The 26,878-nt window shown below is 32.3% G+C and overlaps 1 protein-coding gene across 1 annotated transcript in view; it reads left to right on the forward strand.

Annotated features, from left to right (window-relative positions):
- The window catches only part of LOC125067270 (chaoptin), a 58,997-nt gene extending 32,167 nt beyond the window's left edge, over positions 1 to 26,830 (forward strand). The window contains exons 2-7 of the mRNA XM_047675758.1: positions 18,122 to 18,379; positions 21,663 to 21,926; positions 22,218 to 22,317; positions 22,668 to 22,957; positions 23,252 to 23,398; positions 23,581 to 26,830. Coding sequence (XP_047531714.1) covers positions 18,122 to 18,379; positions 21,663 to 21,926; positions 22,218 to 22,317; positions 22,668 to 22,957; positions 23,252 to 23,398; positions 23,581 to 26,496 — 3,975 coding nt within the window. The 3' untranslated portion in view covers positions 26,497 to 26,830. The remainder of the gene's footprint in view (positions 1 to 18,121; positions 18,380 to 21,662; positions 21,927 to 22,217; positions 22,318 to 22,667; positions 22,958 to 23,251; positions 23,399 to 23,580) is intronic.
- The last annotated feature ends 48 nt before the right edge of the window (positions 26,831 to 26,878 follow it).

A 26,878-nucleotide genomic window follows, 5' to 3' on the forward strand; every position in this document is an offset into this window, starting at 1 on the left:
ATTATTGTATCTTTGTTTAAATGTTGAGTTAGCCAGTGTACTGATACAATAAACAAATATCATAGACCCCGCAGTTGGTGGCACATTGATAATGTAAGAAGTGTTTTATATTTCTTAAATATGATTACGATTTTGTATATTGTAAGCTATTTAGATAGCGTGATAGTGTTGTATTGCCATATGTAGTTTATCATAATCATCGGATTTTATTTTTGAAAATAATTTTATTTTATTTTTTATGATGCCATGGGTGACATGAAAACTTAATCGCTGCTCGCCAAGCCGCCAATTGAGTTTGCGTTTCAGTTGAGTGTTGTGTTATATCATAATAATAATAACCATTACATTGTTATTAATAAATTTAATGTTGCATGCAATTAACTATTTTTAGTTTTGCCAAACAAGTACAACTTAAGTACACCGTGCGCGTATATGTATGTACATGCACCTTTTTATGTATTAATACATTTTTTTTACTCAATTTTCATTTTTGAAATTATCATCAAATATTTTATTATTTCTATAATAAGTATTTGTATTTGAATTATTAATATTTTTGTAAGGTAAGTAACACATTACTTTACATGGACACAAATATGTTTTTAATATTATCTGTAATATATTTAAATTCATGATTATTAGTTATGAAGTATATACTTTATTTAAGTAAACATTATTGATACACTAAGCAAAGTTAGTACGAGTCGCACGTAGATGCTCCAATTCAAATAGATTCGTGTTTGTTAATTAATATTTAGTAATGGTTTGACACTGTTATGGCTTTACAATAAGGTTGTCCTTTAAATTGCGGTTATATTATGCATAAGAGCGGGTATATTTGTATGAATTGCACAAGTTCGTCCCTAGATATATATAACTATATATATATATATATATATATATACTAGATATATATAGTATGATTTCAAATGATACCTTTTATATAAAGTTCTAATATTTTTAAAACAAAATGTATTATGTGTTATAGACCATTATTCTAGAATTCCGAGATTAGTAGTACATATTAACAGAGAAAAAAATACATAAAATTACATTTATAATGTAAACAAAGTATGTATTGTTAACTTTTCTTAAAACGCTATTTCTGTTATTAAGACGTATCTTAATACAAACATGGATTAAGATTAGGTCGCTGCACTTCAATAGAGATAATTAAGCAGACCGCGGTTGACAGGTCTTGTGGAAACATTGGGGATTGTATTCAACAGTTTGTCTTTGATGGTAATATAACTGTTACAATTGATAATGTTATCATCATTTTCGGTCAAATGTAATCTTGACTAAAGAAAAGAGACAAAATATAAACACTGCGTCCGTAAGTAATAACAATATAAGAAGAAAAAAATGTGTCATCAAAATGTATTATGATTGCTATTATATATATTTTACATAGGTTTGAAATATTATAAATTTCAGTACAAGGATCACATAGTCTTGTCTCTTCCAGATCGCACACTTCTAGAATTAAACCAAATTTTTATCTCTCATGAATAACATTTTTTTAGGGTTTTGTATCCAAAGGATAAAAACATGACCCACTAAGATTTCGCTGTCTGTCCGTCCGTCTGTCCATCCGTCTGTCTTTCATCAGGCAGTATCTCAAGAACTGCGATAGCTAGACAGTTGAATTTTTTTATTAATTGTATTTTCAAAAACTTTTGTGTCCGTGCTATTTTGGGTGATTTTTGGCTTTATTTTGCACTAACATCTACATATATAATTACATCTTTTATATCATATACTTATTATTATTTTTCTATAATTATTTTGCGTCTGCTATAACAGCCGTGGATCCCGCGCTGCAGAGTAACGTTAAATAATGATGATAATTATCATCAGTCAACTTCTCGAAACTACGTTTAGAAACTCAGTGTTACTAGTCAAAATGAAATTTGTCCGAAAAATAGTTCTGCCTGTATATACTATAGTCGTTTCCGGAAAGTTGAACAACCGTATTGAATATATCGTGTAAAGTCCGCGTTAACATTTCTATTCTAGTTTTGTAGTGATTTATGGGTTTTATTGCAATTATAATGATGTGTTAAATATCATTTCTAAGCGTTACTAAATATTTCTACACTTGTTTCACGACATGAGGAGTATTAATCACATCATCATTTCACAAATCATATTAAACGCAAGCATTTTCCATTTAGGTTATGATATTACAATACTGACTACTAAAATTATCTTCTTTGATGTTGATCGTGATGTAAAATATCTATCAGAGCACCTTGGAGTAAGAATGACTCGTATGCAGTGACGTCGAACGGCAGGACGCTTTGACGTGCCTGTGACGTCAACACATTAAATCATACCCCATATGGTGTTATAAAACCAAACACAAAAAAAGCAATCAAATACATTAATTAACTTTGCCACAGGACATTTTTTTTTCATTAATTTACAACATCTTATAACATTATAGGAGATATTGTTACATAAATACTGGTGGGCCAATAACTTATGGCTGAATTAGGTCAAACGTTACCGTTCTGAACTATTCATTCACAAAATTATTAATCTAAAGTAATGCCGACTGAAGTCAAAGGGGACTGTGCGGGGAGCGGGAGGGGGTACGTGCTGCGTTCGCGCTGCCGCGCAGCGTTGCCGTTTTTACAGGTTATTCAACTAATTTTGCAAATGGACTTATGAAATATTTTTTTTGAAAATTTTATTTTTTTATTATTTGTCTATTTGTTTAATCGATAATTTTATCGGCCTAAATTTAACAGTTATTAATTGAATTTTCATTTAATGTGATGTCGTTGGCGCTACTCTGTATAACAATAATCCTGTGACGGGCATGTTTTAAAAAATATTATTAATATAATAAAAAGAGGGTTTGATGTTAGCAACAAAGTTTATTATTATGTGCTTTAAGAAAGGAAATTACTTTTAATAATGACGAAGAAAGCGCAATCTTTATTATTATACTTCAACGAGTATTATGATGTTTTTTAAAGTGAATATTCCAATAATGTGTTATATAAAACGTATATTTCTTTTTAAAGCGGTGCAATCGCCTCGTCGCTCGCACCATTTCATCGAAGCGTCGGAAGTGTCATACGCCTTCCGGATATTAAGCCGCATACGTCACTGACTGCGAACTAAAATACGTTTTAAAAATGTTCTCAAATAGAGATTTATATCGCTGAACTGATTTTTTTAAATAAAATCATATGGCTATGTACTGACAATATACAATTCAATTAAGATAATGCGGTTTCATTCAAATTTAGCTAGAAAACTATTTACTAAGAAAACAGTAGACAGTAGACATTATTATCTAAAAAAAATATTATTGTATTGCTTCTTTTGGTATGCTAAATATAATTTCATCATTAATTTAAATTTAAGAAGCAAAACACTATATAATATATTTTTCGATACATATTGTTCATACCACTGACGGTTGCCTAAAACTCATTTTATATATGTAACAACAATTTCCTAATCTGTCAATTGTTCTGAACTCGGTTGGATAGGTGGTAGCCACTTTTCAAAATCAAAATTAGAATATATTTTATGTAATAAATACACTGAATAAATAAAAACGGAACATAAAATTCTCGCTTGTTATGTCGACAGTCTGAATTTAAAGCGGACGATCATAAACCTTTATTAATATTGATCCATACTAATATTATAAATGCTCTAGAAGTAACTCTGCCCGTCTCTCTTTCTGTCTGTTTATTGCTATTTCACGGCCCCACCATTACGAATACGGTTCGTATTTCATGAAATATGGTATGAAGCAAACTTGAACTCCAAGGAAGGATATTTATTACCTAACAACCAAATCCTTAAAAGGAACCAAACCTCAAACGCGAACAAACGACTAGCATTCTATATTAAACCTTCTCTGAAACGCCCTGCATCTTCTGTTATAAGTTTTATGTATATTGGTTTAGTAATTTTGAAGTAAGTTAGGCATTATAAAGAAAACGTCTAAATGTGCTACTATGGATAGATATTAATTATAATAATAAATTATTTATTATTGATTTTAATTATGAAATTGTATTTATACCTAAGTTGTTTGATTGATTATTTAAAGCTACTTTCAGATCTTAAACAACTCATTAAACGTTTTTTTTTAATATGTGAGTATACATAAAATAAGTAACTACGAATACGTGATAACTTATTTAAACAATGGTTACTTATTTTGTGACAACAGTTGCGAGTTCGAATCCAGAAGGATCATTATACTTAATCGCCAATTATTTGTATTTGTTTACTATTAAAATAAAATGATGGAAAGGTGCAGCCGGATTCAGGTTTCGTGTTCCTTTGCTATTTAAATTATTTCTGAAAATAAAAGTGATGGTAATATTTGTTTATACTTTATTTACTTCTAATGTATAAAATCTAATTGAATTTATTCGTATTTGCTTTTCGCTTCTCTAAATGATACCATTGTATCCTTATTAACTTATCTTTAGAAAACGCTAAGGTTTTCATAAACATAGTACTAACAATTTACAAAGCGATGCTTGTATTGCTGATATGACAGAAAAGTTGTTCTGGATTTTAGCTTAAATAAGACTTTTGAATTTGGAATAGAAAACAAATTGCTTCAGCACATTTCATATATGTTTTATTTTATTTGTTTCTTTTCTTAAAACCTACTTAAAATCTTGATAAAGACCAATTACGCCTTAATCAGACATCTAGAGACATGTATATAACTTTGAATTATTTATTCCGAAGTTTGTTTTACCAAAATCTTTAAATAAGTTGGTGCTTATTGTTGTTGCCGTACTTGGAACCTTTTTTCACAAAAACTCTTTACTAAAGTTTAGATAGTTTTCGGTTTTTAAAATCGAGTGATTATTATTTTTTTACTTTTGCTGTATTTTTAAATATTCAAAGCATCACCAAAGTTTACGTTATCTCAGGTATAAGTTTGTATGAGTTCGCGAAATTTAATTTTGCTTTCGTTTGTTTCTGAAGCAAAACACTTGCTTACATTGAGAAAATTCTTTGAAGTAGAAAAGCAAAGTACACATTAGACAAGTTTTCGTTTTTGTCTCGATAAATAAAAAAATAGTAGTTGTTTTATTTTTGTTTTCCTAAATTATACTTAAAGTTTTATTTACCTTTGTAACTGAACGTCAAACCTTTTGATTAATTTCACATTTTTACAAAAGAAGAAAATAATAATTCACTTAGTAGAAAAATATCTACTGAAAATGTTGCGTTGTGAATATCAGTTCGTATCATTTTCATCGAGTCTCTATATATTCTGAGATGTTGGCTGTAGATGTACATATAGAACGTTTATTTACTTACAAAGAAGAATACAGAACTTAACTTACCCTATTACGGCTTGGCAATATTTACGCTGACATAGTTCTATTTTGTAGACTCTCACAGCTTTGTTCAAGTTATATAAGTATTTCAGCCATTCTTCGTATCTGAAACAGCATAGCGTATCATATACGAATACAATTCAAATCAGACTAAGCCTCTTCAATAACAAAAATACAGCGCGATTTTTTAAGGCATTTGTACAAACCACTGTGGAACCAGCACAGCAGCGTTCGACGGTTTCGCTGGCGGTTTTTCCGAACCGATACGACTTAAAAAAATAACCTACTAATTTTTTAAAGGCCGGTGACACCTGCAAGCCTTTCGGTATTACAGATGTCCATAGGCGTTGATAGTCATTTTCCATCAGGTTTGCCTCTTGCGATTAACTAAGCTAGCTATCCTTAAAGTAGATTTAAGCGACGTAATTATCAGTCTTCAAATTTCTCGCCTACTATTGAATTAAATATAAATATATCATACTAAATACTTTTGAAAGAAGTTAACTCCATTATGTTAAATCTAAATACATCTTTGTTTTATACTCTTCAAATAAAGTTCTATTACTTTATGTTAAGACAGAGTTAAGACTTTTATATAATATACCATCATCATACGTGCATGAGTAGTCGGTTTATCAAACGTTAAATCGTCCGTATATGTTAAATAAGTTAAACTTTAGCTCGGAGGCTCTTTAATTGGTGTTAAAGAGAAAGTTTTAACTGGACTGCCCTCAGAGGTCTGCTGTAATAGAGCGTAACGATCTAACAGTTACTCAGAAAATGAATGTTATATGAAATTGACCACTTTATTTTGTAAATTAAGTAATGTTGGAAGTAATAATTCTATGAACAAACTTTCTATATGCATTATGTTAAATAGAATAACAACGAATTAAGATAGCTCAGTGGTTAGAATATATAGATCTTTATCGAAGATCGCGTGTTTATTTCCGTGGAATTTTATTGTTACATTACGTGCTCGGCGACGAAGGAAACTATCACGAGGAAATCTATATGTTATACCGAATTAATGTTCGTTAATTAACGCCTTGGTAAATTAAGCTAGATTACTTTCAAAATTAGTCAAAAAGACAAGTTCAGCTGTGTGATAACACATCGCTGGACATGTTCAGTCTATTATTGTTAGGGTAAAAATGGAAAGGAAACACAACATTTGAATGAAATATGTACAAAACGTCAATAAATTAAAAAGACAATAGTGAATAATACATGCATATATTTTTATATTTTCAATCAAAAACATTCATGAATATTTAAAAAATGTCATCTGAATACTTCGTTTTGTATTAAAATATTTTAATATAAAAATGTAAAATCTACACGAATAGAATAAAGTAGAATTAATCTTTATATGGAGACATCATACCAGCAAAGGGAAAAGGAAGTCAATAATAAAATAACGAAAAAAAGTTGATTTTATTTGCTGAGCAGTATGACGTCGCAGATAACCTGATCACTTAAAATCCTACCTGTTTTTAGGTAATTACGTGACAAGTTTTGACGTCATTCCATCGAATATTAATGAAATAATATGCTAAGAATTTAATTAGATTTTTTAAGTATTTTTCACCTATTAAATACATGAAATATAAAATCAATAGAAAAAAGATATATTTATATGTATATATTATTATACTAGTATATAAAATGTTAATAAATAAACCAATTACTTGGTGGTAGGGCTTTGTGCAAGCCCGTCTGGGTAGGTATCACCCACTCATCAGATATACTACTGCCAAAAAACAGTACTCAGTATTGTTGTGTTCCGGTTTGAAGGGTGAGTGAGTCAGTGTAACTACAGGCACAAGGGACATAACATCTTGATTCCCAAGGTTGGTGGCGCATTGGTGAAGAAAATAATGGTTAATATCTCTTACAACGCCATTGTCTATGGGCGGTGGTCCCCACTTACCATCAAGTGGCCCATTTGCTCGTCCGCCTACCGATAGCATAAAAAAAAAAACAATGAGTTCAAATTGTTTAGTGAGCTTAGAAGAATGCATCTTAGTCGATGTTTGTTGATTCAACCAAACAAATTTGTTGGTCAAGTATCACTGAATTTTCATGTGCTTAATTTGTATTTATTATTGATTTAGTGCTCTGTGATAAAAGCAAACATCGTAAGGAAACCTGCATGCTTGGATGAAAATGTGATGTGTAAAAATGAATATATTACATTAGAGCGTGGTGGAATAAGATCCTAAACTTATCCTTAAACGGAGAGAACGCCTTAGCCCATCAGTGGGATAACCAACTGACAACTATATCTAAATAAAACAATATGATTTAGAATTTTATAATTCGTGAGTTTTTTAAAATCGATTTTTTAAAAATACATTTTATTAGTCTAAATCAGGCTGACGATTATTCACAATAGCAGTATTTATTTACTACCGTTTTTTTTTTTTACAATTAATCGATGCAGGACGCGATTCGAATGAAATGCAATAACCCGTCGGATTTTATAGACCACATATTATTCGCACAAACAAGTGTGGAGTTACGGAAAAATATTCCTGTTATTACGATTTTTATTGTAACCATAAAGCCTGTTTCTGTTGATAAAATGAAAATAATTCGTAACGTGACGTTTTATAAAAGTTATAAATAAGTCGAGCGAAAAATTCAACGGGCTACTGTAAAGTATCGGATACATAAGCAGCCCGTAAATGTCCCACTGCTGGGATAAAGGCCTCCTCTCCCTTTGAGGAGAAGGTTTGGAGCATATTCCACCACGCTGCTCCAATGCGGGTTGGCGGAATACACATGTGGCTGAATTTAGTTGAAATTAGACACATGCAGGTTTCCTCACGATGTTTTCCTTCACCGCCGAGCACGAGATGAATTATAAACACAAATTAAGCACATGAAATTTCAGTGGTGCCTGCCTGGGTTTGAACCCGAAATCATCGGTTAAGATGCACGCGTTCTAACCACTGGGCCATCTCGGCTCGTATCGGATGTTTCATACAATATATACGATAATAAAGCATTGGCTTTAGGTTATACATAAATATTCACTATTATAAAATAGTCACATCATATCCGCCCATATGACTGTCTATTTGATGGTATCTCATAAACAACAACAGATTCTATTTTAGTTATTATTTATTTCGATCCACGCAGGGTTTATGGTGTGATTTGTAAATGTCAAATGCACACATTGAAATGGGTATTTTATATAAAATTGTGATCCTCAGAAGATTTTTCTTTTTACTAATATCACAAAGGCGAAAGTTTGTGAGGATGGATGAATGGAATTCTGTTACTCTTTCGCGTAAAAACAACTTAACTTTACGGATTTGGATGAAATTTGGAATCGAGATTATGATTATGATTAAGAGGAAATAATTTTATTGGTTTGAAACGGTTTATGAAGATACTCAATGTAATAAAATAAAATTAAACAATTTCGTATTAAAAATGCATAATACTCGTCACGTTAAATGAGCTTAATATATTATATAATTAAACCGTATTAAGTATTACCATTCGTTTGAACATTAAATTTATTCACAAACACAATAATAAATTAGGTATGCATAAAACACGAATTGTTTTAAATATGTGTTTTAAGTGCATCTTTTCGCATGAGTAAGCTTTACTTACGGCTGGACAATATAAGCAAGGCTGTTAATTTTTTATTAAATTATTATTATTTTATTTTTCTTTCTCTTTTTTTTCTCCCTTTTGAAGAGGTAATAAAACAGATACACGAGCCTAAGCCAAGTGTATCAGTCTTTGTAGGGTTAAGCCTATGATGATGACAGGAATTTACGTGTGAGACGGCAAGTGTTGAGAATAACTGCTTTCTGAATAAGTGTAATGGTGGATGCGGGCATTTGCAGTGCGTTTAGGTTAGTCGAAAGGGTTTTTGGGATAACACCCGTTGTAGATATTACAATGGGCAAGATTTTTACATTATCTACTTGCCATTGCCTTTTTATTTCGGTTGCCAGTTCTACGTATTTTGAAATCTTTTCAGTGTATGTATTAAGAAGATTATGTGTGTTGCATACTGCTATGTCTATAATAAATACTATATTTTTATTTTTATCTATTACAGTAATGTCCGGTCTATTATAATGTATTGTCTTATCTGTTATTATAGTTCGGTCCCAATATAATTTAAATGTGCTGTTTTCTAATACTGTGTCAGGTGTATATTTGTAATAGGCCACCTTTTTGGTTAGTAATGAATAAGCATGAGCTAGGTTCTGGTGGATAATTGCTGCAACTTGATCGTGTCTATGTTTGTAATCAGTTTGGACTATGGATTTGCAAGCCCCGGTGATGTGTTGAATGGTTTCAGAACTACTATGGCATCGTCTACATAAATCAGTTGGTAAGTTAGGTAAGCGGATGATGTGCTTTTGGTAATTGCGAGTGTCTATTACTTGATCCTGAATGGCGATCATGAAAGCCTCTGTTTCTGGAAAGAGCTCACCTCTCCGTAACCATTCGTTCGACGCATCTTTGTCGACGTGTGACTGGCCAAGATCGGCTAAATGCCTACCGTGTAGAGACTTTTGGGACCACAAATCTATTTTTTGTTGTCTAGTAATTAATTTTGCTTGAATACTTCTATTGCTTAGATTAAGAGGCGTTAATTTTTTGTCAATTTCGATTGCGTGCTTGTGGAGTTGTGAGTGATCAGCCTTAGAATAGAAATAATTACGCAGTTTGTTCGTTAATGTATTATGTAGATTTTTTATATCAATTAAACCCTGTCCTCCATCCTGACGAGGTAGTGTTAAGCGTTGTATGCATGACCTGGGATGACGTTTTCTATGACTAGACATGTGTGTGTTTATCATACGCTGTAGTTTTAGTAAATCTGTTTGAGACCAGGTTATGATCCCAAAAGAGTATGTGAGGACCGGGATTGCGTAGGTATTTATAGCTTTCACAGTATTACGTGAGTTGAGTTGGGTCCTTAAAATCTGGTTAAGCCGAATTTTAAATGTCTTGATCAAATCTAACTTAGTTTGTTTCTGCTCTATTTGTTTTGACTGGTGAAATCCTAAATATTTATAAGTGTTGTGTTCATTCATGTGTTCTATTTGTTCACCAGTGTCAAGTACGTAAGAATTTGTTTGTGATTTCCCCTTAATAATTGAGTGTATTTTGCATTTGTCTACCCCAAACTGCATTTGGATGTCTGTCGAGAATGATTGTGTGATGTCAGCTAGTTTTGTAAGTTCGGCATTGTTTTTTGCATATATTTTAATATCGTCCATATAAAGTAGATGTGAAAGGGTATGATGCGAGTCGTTATGTTTTAGTTGAAGTCCCATTTCAGTTTTATTAAGTAACTCTGACAAAGGATTCAGTGCAATACAAAACCATAACGGACTGAGCGAGTCTCCCTGGAAGATACCTCGTTGGATTTTAATTGTTTCAGTAGTAAGTGATGTATTATTTTGTATTAATTTTAGCTTTGTCTGCCAATGAAGCATGGTAACACGTAAAAATGTTATTAAATTAGGGTGAATTTTGTAGTGTTGCAGTATGTAAAGTAACCAACTGTGAGGGACTGAATCGAAAGCTTTTTTGTAATCTATGAACATAGTGTGAATGTTTAATTTTTTTGTGAGTGCTTGTTTCATTACTATTGCGTCTATTGTTAACTGTTCCTTACATCCTTGACCATTTTTCCTGCATCCTTTTTGTTGCTCTGCTAGTATGTTATGGTGATCAATGTGTGTATAAATTAAGTGGCTGATACATCCTGTTATAATTTTGTATATAGTTTGAAGACATGTAATAGGTCGGTAATTAGCTGGATTTTTGGAATCTGCACCTTTTGAGAGCATGTAAGTGATTCCGTGAGATATGAATTTTGGCATAGTGTGTGGTGAATGAATAAATTGATTTATGTGGCTGTGAATGAATGGATGTACGCATGTGAGTTTTTTGTACCAATAATTGTGAATGTTATCAGTCCCAGGTGCTTTCCAATTGTGTGTGCGTTTTATAATTTGAATGAAGATGTCTATGGAAATATTTTCAAAATCCATTGCGGTAATGCGTCCTGTGTCTGCTGATTTTAGGAGCCAGTCGGCATTAGTGTTATGTTGTACTGGGTTTTCCCATATACTTGCCCAAAATTGCTGTAGATCTTGAGGTGATGGAGTGTTGGAGTTCTGAGTAGTATTGTCTTCATGATTAGTATTTATAGTTCTGTAAAACTGTTTTTCGTTATTTATAAAGGTTAAATTCTGTTGTTTACGTTTTGTGCAATTTAAATATCTTTTTAATCTATTCGAAGCTGCATTCAACTTCTGTTTCAGTGTGTCAAGAAAGTGTTGGGGCTCTGTATTAGGTTCTTCATGCCGTGAATGAGTTTTGTATTTTATTTTTATTTCATCAACAGTTTTTAGTATTTTGTGACTTCTATTTCCTGCAATGTATTGTGTAAGCCTACCTATTTCTAGCCTATATTTTTCTATTTTATTCTCAATCCTCTTTTGCCATGTAGGTTTCCTATTGCGACTATTTCTTACCGTATACTCTGCTGCAAAAAATCTAGTGCCATTACAGGCAGCTGCTGTATACGCTGCTGAATAGATTATTGTATGGAGTGTGTTGAAATTTTGGTCGTGATTTAAATGTTTCGGTACTACTGTGCTATTTAGGTAATAGACAATTTGAGAAAATTTACGAGATGATTTTTGTTTTGGTATGTATGGTCTTGTCTCTGGGTTTGTGTCACTAAACTGTGCTATCGCATTACTAAACTCTATTTCAATTTTCTGTAGTAGATGGTTTTCAGGATCTATATCTGTAATCAATGTTTGAATTTGTGTTTGTGGTCGTATTTGTGTAAGCGAGTTTGAGGTATCCGTGGCAATTTTTGGCTTGTTATTATCAAAATTTTCTATTGTTATATTTTTTCCCGGAGTCTGAAGTTGAGGGTGTATATTTAATTCAGATAATTTTTGTTCTACTTCTCTTTTTAATCTATGTAACTTATTTAAGTTTATTTTATTGTTGAATAATAGTCTTCTTTGATCAGCAATTCTCTGTTCTGTAATATGTGACAAATGTGGATGTTTTTCTATAAATAGCTCATGCAATTTTTTCCGGTATGCAGTTTTATTTGTTTCTAACTCAGTTACTATAAAATAACATCTAATAATTTCATCGTTAATTGCGTCTGACCATTTCATTCTACTATTTGTGGGTTTATTTTGCGTTAAAGTCGGTGTCAGATGCATAAGACTGTTTGTTTGATGGGCTTCTGAATGATTGTGAATGATATGTGAATCTGTCTGTATTTGTTGTTTTACTTCATCGCGTATATCATCAAGTGTACTTTGTGATAGAAGTTTTCTTCTTAAGATTGCCCTTCTTTGATCTCCTAATCGTTGTCGACTGGCCTGCATTTCGGGGAATTTGCAATCGAACTCTTTATGTAGCGACTCTAAATATGAATTCATATGTGTTGTCTCACACTTAGTTATTATAAGGTATGTGCGCCATATGAATCGGTTCATATCATCAGTCCATTTTTTTCGCACACGTGGGAGGTCAGCAGTGGGTACAGGGTTGATGGCGAGTGCCTTCTGCACAACAGCTGTTGACCTTGTTGACCTTAATGAATATAAGGATGATGGTGATGAATTCAGTGAACGGAAAAGGCTATGAGTGGAAGAAGGAGATGGTATGTTAGAGAAGAGTGAGTGCTCTGAGGATGAATTAGATGATGGTGAGGATGATCGTTCGGCTGTAGTCAATTTTTCGAGGGGAACCCGCCTGCTCAGTCCCCCGTCGCCAACGGTTCGCATGCTGTGACATCCAGCGTTAGCTCCAGATGTGCCCCGGCGACCCCCGGGCAGCGGCCGTAAACTATATATCTTATTTCGACTTTCCATTATTTTCTCCATAAGATGGGTTTGGGATCGTTAGTTTAGGTAGGTGTAAATAATTTGTTGGTAAGATGTTAAAACCAAATAACTAGTGCCATGTACCCGTAAGCCCCCCCACCGCGCCAAGGTGATCCCCTGGGGGGGTTATTATTATTATTAATATCAATCAAGATTTTTAAAGATATCATAAAATGCTTGCAAATGTAATATTACACAAGTTCCGCGTTTCTATTAATATCCATTCGAATATAGATTCTATTTTCATTGCATTCCCCAGAACATCGCTGACCAAACTTTATATTTTTATGATAGAAAAAATACACGCGAAAAAATAGCCAATACACCTACCACATGAAAACCCACTGACTATACGGTTTAAATAAAAATAATAAATATGTTGTTATATGTGATGAGATTAAAAAGGAAATAAACCAGCCAAGTGCGAGTAGGACTCGCGCACGAAGGGTTCCGTACCATTATTTATAAAAACATTGTTTCACGGTTTATACATAAGGTTTATGTTTATGAAATTAAATGTTATTTTACTTTTATTTTATATTTGAGTAGATTGAATGAAAGGTGTGTAAGATTTATGTGCACATTTAGAATCTATAAGGGTTTCGTTTTTTGCCATTTGTCTACGGACCCTAAAAACCTTTTTAAAATCAATCAAACTCAATACTTAATATAAATTACAAATTATCATACATGTAGATATATTCTGTTAGAAGAAACTCGAAACTATATATTATGAACACAATTAAAAAAAAAGTATTTTATAGATATGTCAAAAATGAAAATCATAATTTAAAAGTAATTTTTTTTTATAGCCGAGAAGGTTGGTTGTAATGAATTTCGAATATAAAAAAAGAAAACATGTTTCGAATGAAATTCTATCATATTGTATTAAAAATTAATTTAATTAATATTACAAATTATTTTAATTAAGGTCTTAAATTTAATATTATTACAATCAATATTTAAATATTTGCAAGGTAATTGAAGGTAAAACGAGTTATATTAGAATGTCGTTAACATTGCTCGACAGCTAATGAGAAAGGATTGAATTCATTATAAAATTTAAATGCAAACAAATATATTCAATGACATTTTGAATAATTACAAATCAAATATCTACACGAGGAAATCAAAGAGTATTAATGGGTTTTATGTAATTCAATCATTCATTCAATACAAAATGGTCAAAAAATAATAATCAAATATAAGGTAGTACAATTGTTAAGAGTGTATTGAGCTACCAAATTTAGGTAGTCTTGAACCTAGGGTTCATACTAGAGTCTGTAAATATGTTTGATGATATGATATGACTCTAGTATACTTTATTTATTTGATTATATAGTGAATTATTTTAAAAACTAATTAAAACTGTAGGTCGTGAATGGCAAGCTCTTTCTGATCATATCTATTTGCTGTCCCATGGGTATATGTGTGTGTTTTAATGGTACACCTGTGCGTATATTTGACTGTTTTATGTCTTGCGTAGTTTTCTCCGTTGAGAATCGGTCAGGCCCTTGCATCATCTCGTATCTACATGCAAAGACATATTTGTGCCGTGATAAAATAACATAAATAATAAAAGCATAGATAATAATAAAGAGTTTCCAAGGAGTTAATATCATATCACTATTGTTCAAAATTCATCGTATCACAACGGATTTTGATGTGTTTTTTTTCATAGAAAGATTCAAGAGGAAGGTTTATATGTATGCACAATAAAGTAGATAAACACTGATAAATTTTAGAGGTTTCTAAAGAGATGTCGTAAATAAACACATTTTTGCGCTTACATTGCAAGTGCTGGCTCAACCCTACGAGATAGATCAAAATAATGTACTGCAGTATTATAAACCTTAAAAAGGCCTTCAAAAAAGTCCGCAATGGTATGTCTCTATTTGTTAGGGATGACCCACAATAACTAAATTTTGTCCTTTATTTGTTACGAGAAATAATGGCTTATTTTCGAAGTGATTTTAAGCAATACAGCATTAATCCTTATCCAATTAAGTACCTTAAAAACTTTGTGCTTTGATATTGATCAATATGGCCCTTTACAGCATATAATTTAAATGAATATTTTCGATGATATTACAGATTTTAAAAACAGGAACATAGCTGTTTGTATTGTCTAACGAATGAAAAACTGTGAACGTTGTAAGAAATTCTGTAGTATATTTAGTGGCAGCATTGCACCCGTGCAAAGCCGGAGCGGGTTGCTAGTTATTAATAATCGGGAATCGGATGTCCCATTGCATGGCAGTGGGGCCTTACCCCCGCCTCCCGCCCCTTTCGCTTAATACACGTTCAAATTTTAATAGTGATAGTTCGCGTTACTTCAATTAATTTAATGTAACATTGGGTTTTTAAACCACTTTAAGTAAAACTGTTTATATAATATATTCATTAAAAATAAATATGATTAAAATTAAGAATTTGTAATATTTTATATGCATTATTACGTATTCGAATACTATTTCAATTATATTGATACGAATGATGAGGGCTTTGTGCAAGCCCACCTGGGTGAGTCCAACCCATTTATTTTACCGTTAAACAGTACTACTTAGTTTGTTGATTGTGTTTCAGTGTGAAGATTGATTGAGCCTACATACACAAGGGAGTTTATCTCTTGTGTATGTAATTAGTTACTAATATTTAGTTCCTAAGGTTGATTTTTATATGTATTGGCGATGTAAGGAATGCTAAATATTACAACCTAAAACTACGGGTTGAGGTGACAACTTGTTGTCCATTTATGTGTCCTTATAATAAATATAAAGCAGTAAATCATTCGATAAAAGAGAGGTCGTTGACTGATTAAGTTGATATTTAAAGATTTGATGTAATAATTATATCACGAGTACTTGTAGTCACTAGCAACTTGTTTAATACAAATTTAATTTAGAATGCTGCTGGACTAATTTTAATGGAATAATTCATGTGTAATTACAATATTTGAGTGCAAATTTCCGTAAAATTAAAATATTTATATATAAATATTTACTAAGATATAGTTGATATCACTGAATATTAAAGATCTGACTCTAGATAGGTGGTTTTAAAAATAATAATAGTAGGTAACGTTGTCGTCGTAAGTTTTAAATGAATAACAAATAATTCCTCTGTAACAGATTATAATTAATTTTCAGCTGAGACAATGACCTATGTTAACTTAATATCGCATCCATCTTTAAGTAGTGACTCTACTTCAGACATTAAGTAAAGAATAATAATTTTGAAGTTGAATATTATAACTTATTAAAAAAACTAAATACTATAGGTATGTCCATTTCATAAAGTTATTTTTTTATATTAGAAACAAAAGAAGTAAACTGTAACAACTAAGTAAGCAGATACCAATCAAGTCACCTTGTGTTAAGAGATCACCATTGCCCGTAAATGCATAAACTAAAATAATATACAACTTTTTATTTATTATGTTGTTGCAATATAAATAATAATAAATAAATAAATATGGGACAACATCACATACATTACCCTGATCTCAATGTAATGTAGCTAATGCACTTGTGTTATGGAAATCAGAAGTAACGACGGTACCATACAAACATTCAGATCCAAGACATCATAGAAAACTAATGAACTTTTTCTACATCGACTCGACCGGGAATCGAACCCGGGATCTCGGAGTGAGATCTGGTGTACACAATACTCGACCATGGAGGTCGTCATAATAAGAACTGACTCGATCAAAATTGAACCTCTCCTATCAAGATAGTACTGTAATTCTCCAATACGAACCTAAGGTCTTACATAAGTCAAATGATTGGAAAAAGCTTAAATTAATATCAAACAAAAATATACCTGTTATATTTATATTAATGTAAACCTTTAATATTTTCATTTCGTCTTCAATATTATAAATGTCAAAGCGTAATAACATCGAATCATAAAAAAAAGATATATATATATATATAAATTTTGATGGCGTGATTAAATATTCATGATTTCAAATATGTTATCTTTTGGGTGAACGTGTGAACTGTGTGAAGAGCGTGTCTTTTAATATTCACCAAATTGCTTTGATAGGATATCAAAGGCGTATGCGGGCTGGAAAAGAAAATTTTCTCGCATAATAATAAGCGGAGTACCTATCGTATCCATAATGCTATATTGTTATTGCAGTTTTGGCTTGAATTTTTTGAGTAAAAGCGGTACTTACTTAGGTATACGTAATCAACAATCCATGGTTATGTGGCTAGCTTACAATGCAAATCTGGAGACCCAAAATAAAGGTTACGGTACGGTCTTATAAAAGTTATTGAGTATTTTTGTTAAAATAATCAGTTGTTGTAAAGTTGGCAATGATTTCAGGAATCTCAGGAAGTATATGTAAATAATAAATTATGTTGTTAATAGCTTCTTTTCGGTCGTATTGCGTTACCGTTCTATAGCCACCGCCTTGCTATCCGACTGTTAGGTTTGCACACACGCTTGTGTTGAAATAAATCTTCTGTGAAATTCGGCTAGTCCTTAAGAGTGACTGGCACAGCCGAAACTAAGCCACGAGAATATTATTTATTGAAATCACACTTACGTGAGCCCAAATTTGAATAAACAAATGATCTATATTGAAATTATACCTAAACGTATACAATGTATATAGATATACGAGTATGTATATAGTCGTATATATATACTGATAATTTTTCAACTTTTATCTCTATGTTAAATTAGGTTATATAATTTGAATGTATAATCCACTAATACACGTTGGATCAAATCGGTGGAGTAAGCGCCAAACCTTTTCCTAAAAGGACAGGTTTAAGCCCAGCGGTGGTGCATTTATTTTACACATATCTGTTGTTTTATATATGCAAAACTAACAAGCTCTGTTTTTACTTTCAGATGACGATGTGGATACTTCTGTTACTCTTCACACCGTTTGTGGTCGGCCAGCAGCCATGGGTGCCGTGTTCGGAACTGAACGATGACCTTCGTTACCCTTGCCGGTGTCGAGTACAAGTGGACAGAGCCCTACAGCTGCGTATCTTGATGAATTGTGACAGGGTCGTTTTTGCTGGAGATTTTCCACCGTTACCATATGGGGCACCAATTGTCTCGTTCAGTCAGAAATGGGCTGGTCAGCAATCTTTGCCAACACAAGTTAGTATATTTTTCTTTTTTTTTATGGTATTCGATAAGCAGACTGGCAAATGGGCCATTGGATTGAAGTGCTCATTATCTCCAATAAGCATAGGCGTCGTAAGAAATATTAACCATTCTTGGTACATGTACCCTGCGATGTACCTTCCTATGTCTATCGTGCCCGTAGTTCAACTGCCTTCAAACCAGTACATAACAATATTAAGCATTGTTGATTGGTTGTAGAATATTTAATAAGTGACTGGTACCCAGACAAACTTAGCATAAAATTCTAGCACCATGTTAATATCGTTTTTATTAATGTAATTTCTTGCTTACTTAATTGCACATCAGATTGTCAAATTCAGATTATCAAGATATAATGAATATTGAAATAAAATTAAATTTATGTAACGCGAATGAGAGAAAGGTATTAGAAGATTATTATGAAATAGAAGTGATCTTACTACTAAATGGTCTACTAATCTCGACTACTACTATTCTATAAATAATATTCTTCGATACATGTCGAGAATATCTCGATAAATAAATGAAATTGAAGTAATTCATAAAAATGATAAATATTTTTTTAAATTAAAGCGTACAATTGTATCCCTAAAGGTAGAAATCACGAAAAATGTCCAAGAATGTTGCCGGAAATTGAAAATTATCCATTGAAACACTGATCTGATTTCTATCTGTTGTCACGCGATCATTCATGATCTGATAACCGTAGCCGGCAACGCTCTCGATACATCTCGGTGGGATCACAAGAATGTAGAACAAATCTACCAGCTATTTTTATGAAAATAGCATTAACGACTCGCACTTTCACATACTATTTTTTATATAAGCCCATATTTATAGTATCTACATATGTATATATATTATTAGGCAAAGACAAAATAGTTTCGCGACTTGTTCTCCTCAGTTTTTTTTTGTTTGATTTTATTTGACGAGTTTTGGTATTGTTAAGACAATTTTGGAATTAAGAGCAGAAATAATTCGAAACATTCGAATTCATATTATAACGATGTCTTCGACCTTGCTTTAACACGTCTATATGAGTAGACTGGACATAGATATTAACAACTCCAAGTGAAATAATTCAAATGAAAATATGCCCATTATAGTGTAAAGACGATTTTAAGTATATAATACATTACATAACTAAATAGTTTTTCTCTAAATTCATTTAATTTTCTTCTACACATCTACAAATGTTCATTATTTTCTACACTTCTTAAGGTTGGCTAGTAAAAATGCTTTCAGCATTAAGCCCGCCTTGTGTAATATATTATTATGTTTTGTGTTTTGCAATAAAGTCGTTAGTAAATATATATAAAGACAGCAATGTTAATTGCACTTTTAATCAAATTTCGTTTTATATATATATTTTTTATTTAAAAAATAGGATTTTTTTTATAATACAATTTGAGGCGAATTTTTTTTGTAAATGGTTAGTAATTCCACCCAAAATCCGATTCTTGTTAATCACGTTAATCAATTAATTCCGCAGCTCGCAGGCATGTTCGCGATTTAACGCAAGTTTTCATCGGTTCATTTATCTGTTACGATAACGCTGCTTTATATAATTACAATAATGTAATGAGAGTATTTCGTTTCATAAAATATTATGTGATAGATTTTATTACCTAGTAACAAAATCCGTGTGACATTATTACGTTTAACATCACTGGTAGAACCGAATTACGTAGTATCTAATGTTTGTTATCTCATGAAGTTAAATAAGATCAAATTTAAATCGATGGAACTGGATGAATAATATTTAATGCACCCACTTATAAATAAAAGATGTTTTCTTAGTTTACTTAGTCTTACTTTAATTCGGATTCGTTCGGTGAAGAAAAATACCGTGAGGAATTTATTTAGCAATTTTTATTTTTTAAAAAATGCCTAAAATTATTATTTATTTTAATTTGGCATGCTCAATAATTTTTTGCGTATGTTTTTGTACGAAAAATACTATTGTATATTTTATTTGAAAAAAAGCTACTATTATTTATTTTATACAATTTTATTTAGATAAAATATGACCAATTTATTTCGATGTCGAGTGGCTGATAGATGTGAACAGATTTAGATCAGTACGTATTGTTTTATAATATTTATGAGATTTTTAATTGAATATCTTAGAATAAAAATTCAATGCTGGTGCTAAGTCGGGTAGCTATCTTGTAATAAAATTTAGCTTATTGTGAAAACTTCTAAAGTAACATGTGATTCCATCAAGTTTATGAGATTGTGTATCGATACCGTATATTGGATTTTAGTTCAAACAGCGTGGAATAAGTTATTTTTGGGAAAGAATTACGAAGGGCGATATGGCGCGCGAGAAAAGCTCAGGTATTATACGAGGGGCATATTTATAAGCTCATATCTTACGTTATCCGTTGGTTTTCCTGTTGGATAGCATTTTGTTTTTATTAAAAATAGTTGGACTGGCATGTAGGCCACCTGTAGGTGGTCACCACTAGCCATAGGCATTGACAATATAATAAATATTACCCATCCTTTCATCGTTGATGCTATACCAACCTTGGGTACTAAGATGTTATGTCCTTTTGTGCCTGAAATTACACTAGTTCTTCCACCCTAAAAATCGGAACATAATTGTTCTAAATATTGCTGTTTGGCGGTAAGATGTGTAATGAGTATGGCTGACATGCTACCTCGTGTCTAGATCTACTTAGTGGTGTCTATTCAGATGGGCTGGACGGAAATTAAAGGCTTTGTTTTTAAATTATTTAAAAGGTAGACATTATTCTCCAAAGGTATACTCATCCAGCTAACTCTCCGTTGACCAGAGAATATACAGGGTTATTGGTAATTCGACGTATTCCCGTTAGGAAGTGATAGGGGTAACTATTTGCAATAATTTTAACCCCCATATGCATAATGCAAAAGTGAACCATTAAATATATATATATCCATTTGTATATATATATATATATATTATTAAAGTTCTTGTAATCGCAATAGAAAATACTCTTGCTATGATCACGTGATGAGTTCTCGTAGCAACCTACTTTTGTATATTGTATTGAAATCCCTTGTTCTACTGTAGAATTTCTAATGATTAGTCATGCAAATTTGTCTGGGTTTGATTTGTCGAATTCCTATTGAAGTGATTTAAATTATATTTTTAGGTCATATATGATATTAAAAAAAATGGTCACATTTTTATATACTTTGTCTTTTATCACATAAACTGTTGCCTTCTTTCAATAAGATTGCAATAATTCCATAATCTTATGTAACTTTATTTTTATGTATTTTTTAGATATTTTCATCATACGGCCTACCACTTAAAGAATTGGACTTCTCTCATAATAGTCTTCGGCGTCTACCCGATCGTCTTCTATCAGGAATTCGTGGCAACATAACCAAAGTAGTTCTAGCAGACAACCTGCTTGGTGATAATCTGAACCCAATATTCTCTACCGCAGAGTTTCATAACTTACCAGCCCTGGAGGAGCTAGACTTAAGTGGAAATAGTATAAGAGGTCTGGAAGAGGGTCTCTTGATAGGGTGTGATGTTTTAAAAGTAAGTATTGGTAACATTTTAACAATCAGATTATTTAATATACCTAATAATAAATGCATTTGTAATGAATAATAATTTGTATACACCAATAATTATAATTATCTCAGAATTGCAATTCCACCCTTTAAATTTTTATATGTGATAATAAAAAAATTATAATATCACGTGCAAAGGCACAAACCGGAAATTCTCTCTTCAATGAAATTCACCGCTAAATATAAAACCTTTTTACGACGAACATTCCAACTTAAAATATTTCCAGCCAACGCTTGAAGTAAAAAATTCTTTCAGGTATTACGCCTGGACCGTAACAATATGAATTTCGTTCCATCTTCCTCACTCAACGGCCCACAGTCATTAAAAGTTCTCTCGCTCAGGGAAAACAGAATAGGTAAGTTGGTTTTTTCCCAGTTCTATTACAGCCGTAACTCTTTTGACAAGTTACAAACTTTGCCGAGTTTGACTGTAATTTAGCACTATATTTAAAAATTGATATATCATTAAGTCTTTAGTTTAACTTATTTAAGGATTACACGTTCTAGAATGGTATTAACTAGCTTAAAACTTTAAATCATAGTCAATACTATGAAGCCTGTCACAAACAAAACAGTTCTTTGAGTGCCCCTCTATTTTAGGATTCTATTATTATTATTATTCTTAACTTTTATTTTATTAAATTAAATTGAAAATCATGTCGAGATAATTTAATATATATCTATCTCCATTTTTACATTATTTCAGGTACAATAAGGCAAGCGACATTCGTTTCACAGAAGACACTTGAGGAAGTTGATTTGCATAGTAATATGGTTTCGACGATTGAGGGTGGTGCGTTTATTAGCCTGAGCGAACTACAAAGCCTCGATCTTGGCCGTAACAGGCTCTCAAAGTTCAACAGTGATGTATTTCAAGGAATTGAGAACTTGGAAAAATTGGATCTCTCTGAGAATTTCATAGCAGATTTCCCGACCGTTGCCCTTAAGTCATTCGCGAGCCTCAAAAATTTAAATCTATCCAGCAACATGATATCGGTAATTTAATCTTGTAATCGGACGAAATTAAATGTGATAAAATATTCCAGCATTTTGCATCATTAATATAATTAATTTAATTTATACATGATTGAAACGAGAACTGGTTCTTGTTTTAAATGTCGAATGTGCAATTTATTCATATAAATCCTTTAAATAAATTTCCAATTTTTAGATAATATTTGTAATTTGAACGATTTGTTCAAAACATTTTTTAAATTGAGAATACTTAATAAAAATACGACCAACTATTTCGTGAAATATGAAATAAACTGAAACAATAAAATGTTTCAGAATATGGATCCAAGTCATCTTAACTCCTTGACCTCATTGCAAGTATTGGACTTAAGTAGGAACAACCTGGTGAAGCTGTCTCCTGGAACTTTTGTGGGTCTCACCGATTTACGTTATTTAGATGTTGGAGTCAATTCACTGCGAACCGTAAGTATATTTTATTTTAGATGAAACTAAATAATAATTAATTTGTTAACAACTAATTGACGTTTTTTTTCGTAAGAAATGTTAAGATTTCATTTGCAAATACTAATTTTAATTACTAATGAAATTGTGAAACATATTCAAATATTTTGGTAGAAGTTTTAATTATGACAAATTGTTTGCAGGTTGAAGATGATGCATTTGACGGTTTGACAAGTCTTCAAACACTTTTGCTGAGGGATAATAATATTCTTCTTATTCCTACAACTGCATTATCTCGGCTACCAAGCCTTACATCTATACACTTGGGCTTTAATAGAGTAACAGCTCTTTCAAGCGATATACTGCGAGCAGTCTCAGATAGAATTAATTCGTTAGTATTATCAAGAAACGTTATCAGAGAGCTACCACAAGGTGCATTTGAGCATTTTAAAAATTTAAGACATTTGGATCTATCAGGAAATCTCTTAAACACTATATCAGCGGAAGTTTTTAGTGGATTGGAGACTACTTTAGAATTTTTATCGTTAAATCAAAACAGAATACTGGGTTTCACTGGGCAGCAGCTCAAGTTTGTTAATCTTTGGTTTTTAGATATTTCTGGAAATCAAATGTCGGAAATTCCTATTGATGCTTTTCAGTCCATCCCGAGTTTAACGCATCTCAACATGAGTCACAATTTACATATCAATGTTTTGCCACAGAGTGTATTCAACCAAAATGATGCTTTGATTTCAGTTGACATTAGCCACGTTGGATTAAAAGCACTTCCAGTTAATTTGTTTTCAAAAAATCACAACTTGGAACAGATTTACCTATCTCATAATAATTTACAAGAAATATCAGAGAATTCTTTTAAGAACCTCAAAAATTTAACGCATCTTGATCTTTCGTATAATTATATCGTGACGATAAGAACTCCAGCATTTGTCAATGTGATGTCCATTCAATATTTATCGTTAAAAGGCAACCAATTAAACGCTTTTAAAGGAGAATTCTTCAACACGGGAACAAGCTTAGAAGTTATTGACGTTTCGGATAATCAGTTAAGCTACCTATTTCCTTCTTCGTTTAAAATTCATCCTCGACTTAGAGAAATTATACTGACGAACAATAAGTTTAACTTTTTCCCTTCTGAATTAATAAGTACTTTACAGTATTTAGAACTAGTAGATTTATCTGGAAACGCTTTGAAAAACGTTGACGAACTTGATTTTGCGCGTCTTCCAAAGTTAAAATCAATTTTGCTGGCTAGAAATGAACTCGAATCTGTCAGTGAAATGGCATTCCATAATTCCAGTCAAATTCAACATTTGGACCTATCATACAACAAAATTGATCGTATTGGAGACAGGCTATTTGAAGGTCTCATAAGACTAGAACATTTAAATTTGGCCGGAAATCTACTAACTGAGCTACCAGATAACGTTTTTGATAGGTCCAGACTTCATATGCTCGAATCGATTACACTCAGTCACAATTTATTTGAACAAGCTCCCCTTAAGGCCTTGCAAAAACAATACTTCTTTGTGTCGTCGGTTGATCTGTCACATAATGATATTACCGATATACCAGCGGAGGATAGCGTGATGGTAAATATAAAAAAATTGGACCTCTCATTTAATCCTTTGTCTGAAAAAACGATTAACAATGTTTTGACCGAACCAAAAACTGTTAGAGATTTAAACTTAGCGGGAACTGGCATGAAATCGGTCGGCCAGCTAGAAACACCATTTTTATATAAGTTGAACTTATCATATAACAATATTACTAAATTATCTGAGAAAACATTTACCAGAACTACTTTATTGGAATCATTAGATCTCTCGCACAACCAGATTGGAGATATATCTAATTCATTAGCGATTTCTTGGCCAAAACTAAAAAATCTTCAAAGACTAAATGTTTCTGATAATCCTGTTATCATGGTCTTAGAAGGCAATTTTGAAGGTCTTTCGTCACTTCGAATACTGGATTTGAGGAACTTAGAGAAATGTACAAAAATTGAAAAGAATGCCTTTAGAACATTGGCTAATTTAGTGGAACTTCGTGCTTATGGATATCCAAGATTGGGCTACTTTGATGTTCAGGGTGCTTTACAATATGTATTAGCTCTTGAAAAATTAGACGTTGAAGTAAAAGATACTAACATTGGTGCTGATCAATTACATTCAACATTACATCCACGCCTGGAAGAATTAGGATTAAGAGGCAACCGATTAAAGACAGTATCATCTGGTGTACTGGCGGGTCTTAAGGCACCCGCTATAATAGTCCGTTTTCGGAATACTTCTGTTTCAAATCTTCCACCAGCATTATTATTTCCTTTGCCACGTTCATCGCGTATAACAATTGACGTAGGTGGAAGTCAACTATCTACTTTGCAGCCACAATTATTGGTTGCACTAGACGATCGTCGAGCAGATCTGTCAATGTTTGGCTTGGACACAAATCCTATCCGCTGTGATTGCAACTCAAGAGCTTTGAGACGCTGGATTCCAACTGTAGGCATTGAAGAAGTCCGATGTAATTCTCCAGATCATTTATCTGGATTTTTACTCGTTGAGATAGGGGATGATGAGTTATCCTGTGACAGTAAAAGAAGAACCACAGCTACGTCTTCTAGTGCTTCAACGACTTTACCACCACGACTTGTACATCGCACCTCTGCCGAACCTGACATTATCTGGTCAGTCGCTCCATCGCACGAACGTCCAAAAGTCGCTGGTGAACCAAAAGGAGCACCTGTTATTGGTGTAGCCACTTCAACAAATGATGATAACCTAATAATCGGAATAGTCGGTGGAGTGGTCGCATTTATAGCTATACTGATTGTTGCCATATGTATCGTTCGTTTGCGGATGACGACGACTTCGTACAGAGGTGGTCCATTAGCTAATAGTCCAGGGGCAGGTGCGGCTCAAATGTGGGGTGCAGCTTGGCCAGGCTATGCAGCTACGTTGCCTCCACCATCGTTATCTACCGCTACATTGCCCCACAAAGTTCAAGGTGGTCCGGGATCAGTTCGGTACTTAGCACCACCGCCACCAGCACCTTATTTCATAAGCTTGCCACCGCATGATGATAAAATTTATCGGTAATATCATCATTCCATTTGTGTTTTCAAGTATTGTAATAAAATATACCCTGTAAATAGAATACTAATAAATTATTGGATGTGGTCCTTTCGAAAATGACGCTTGTAATTTGTGTTTTATTTTAATAACAGTGTCAAGTGTTGTGCTTACTGTTTGTTTATTATTATATTATATTGTGAAATATTCCATACGTTGAATTGGTAATTAAATATAGTTGAGCTCAGGCTAGGTTTGAATTATCTAGTCACAAGTTACAGGTCGGGTCCACGAGATTGCTTGAACAGATTAAAATACAGCACGAATTTTGTATAATATAATTTATTAAGCATAAAACTTCTAAATTGTTATTAATTTTAAGTTGGTAAAATAGAGAAAGCGTAGTTTA

The sequence above is a fragment of the Vanessa atalanta genome, chromosome 11, assembly GCF_905147765.1.
Source record: "Vanessa atalanta chromosome 11, ilVanAtal1.2, whole genome shotgun sequence".
Classification (NCBI taxonomy): Eukaryota; Metazoa; Arthropoda; class Insecta; order Lepidoptera; family Nymphalidae; genus Vanessa; species Vanessa atalanta.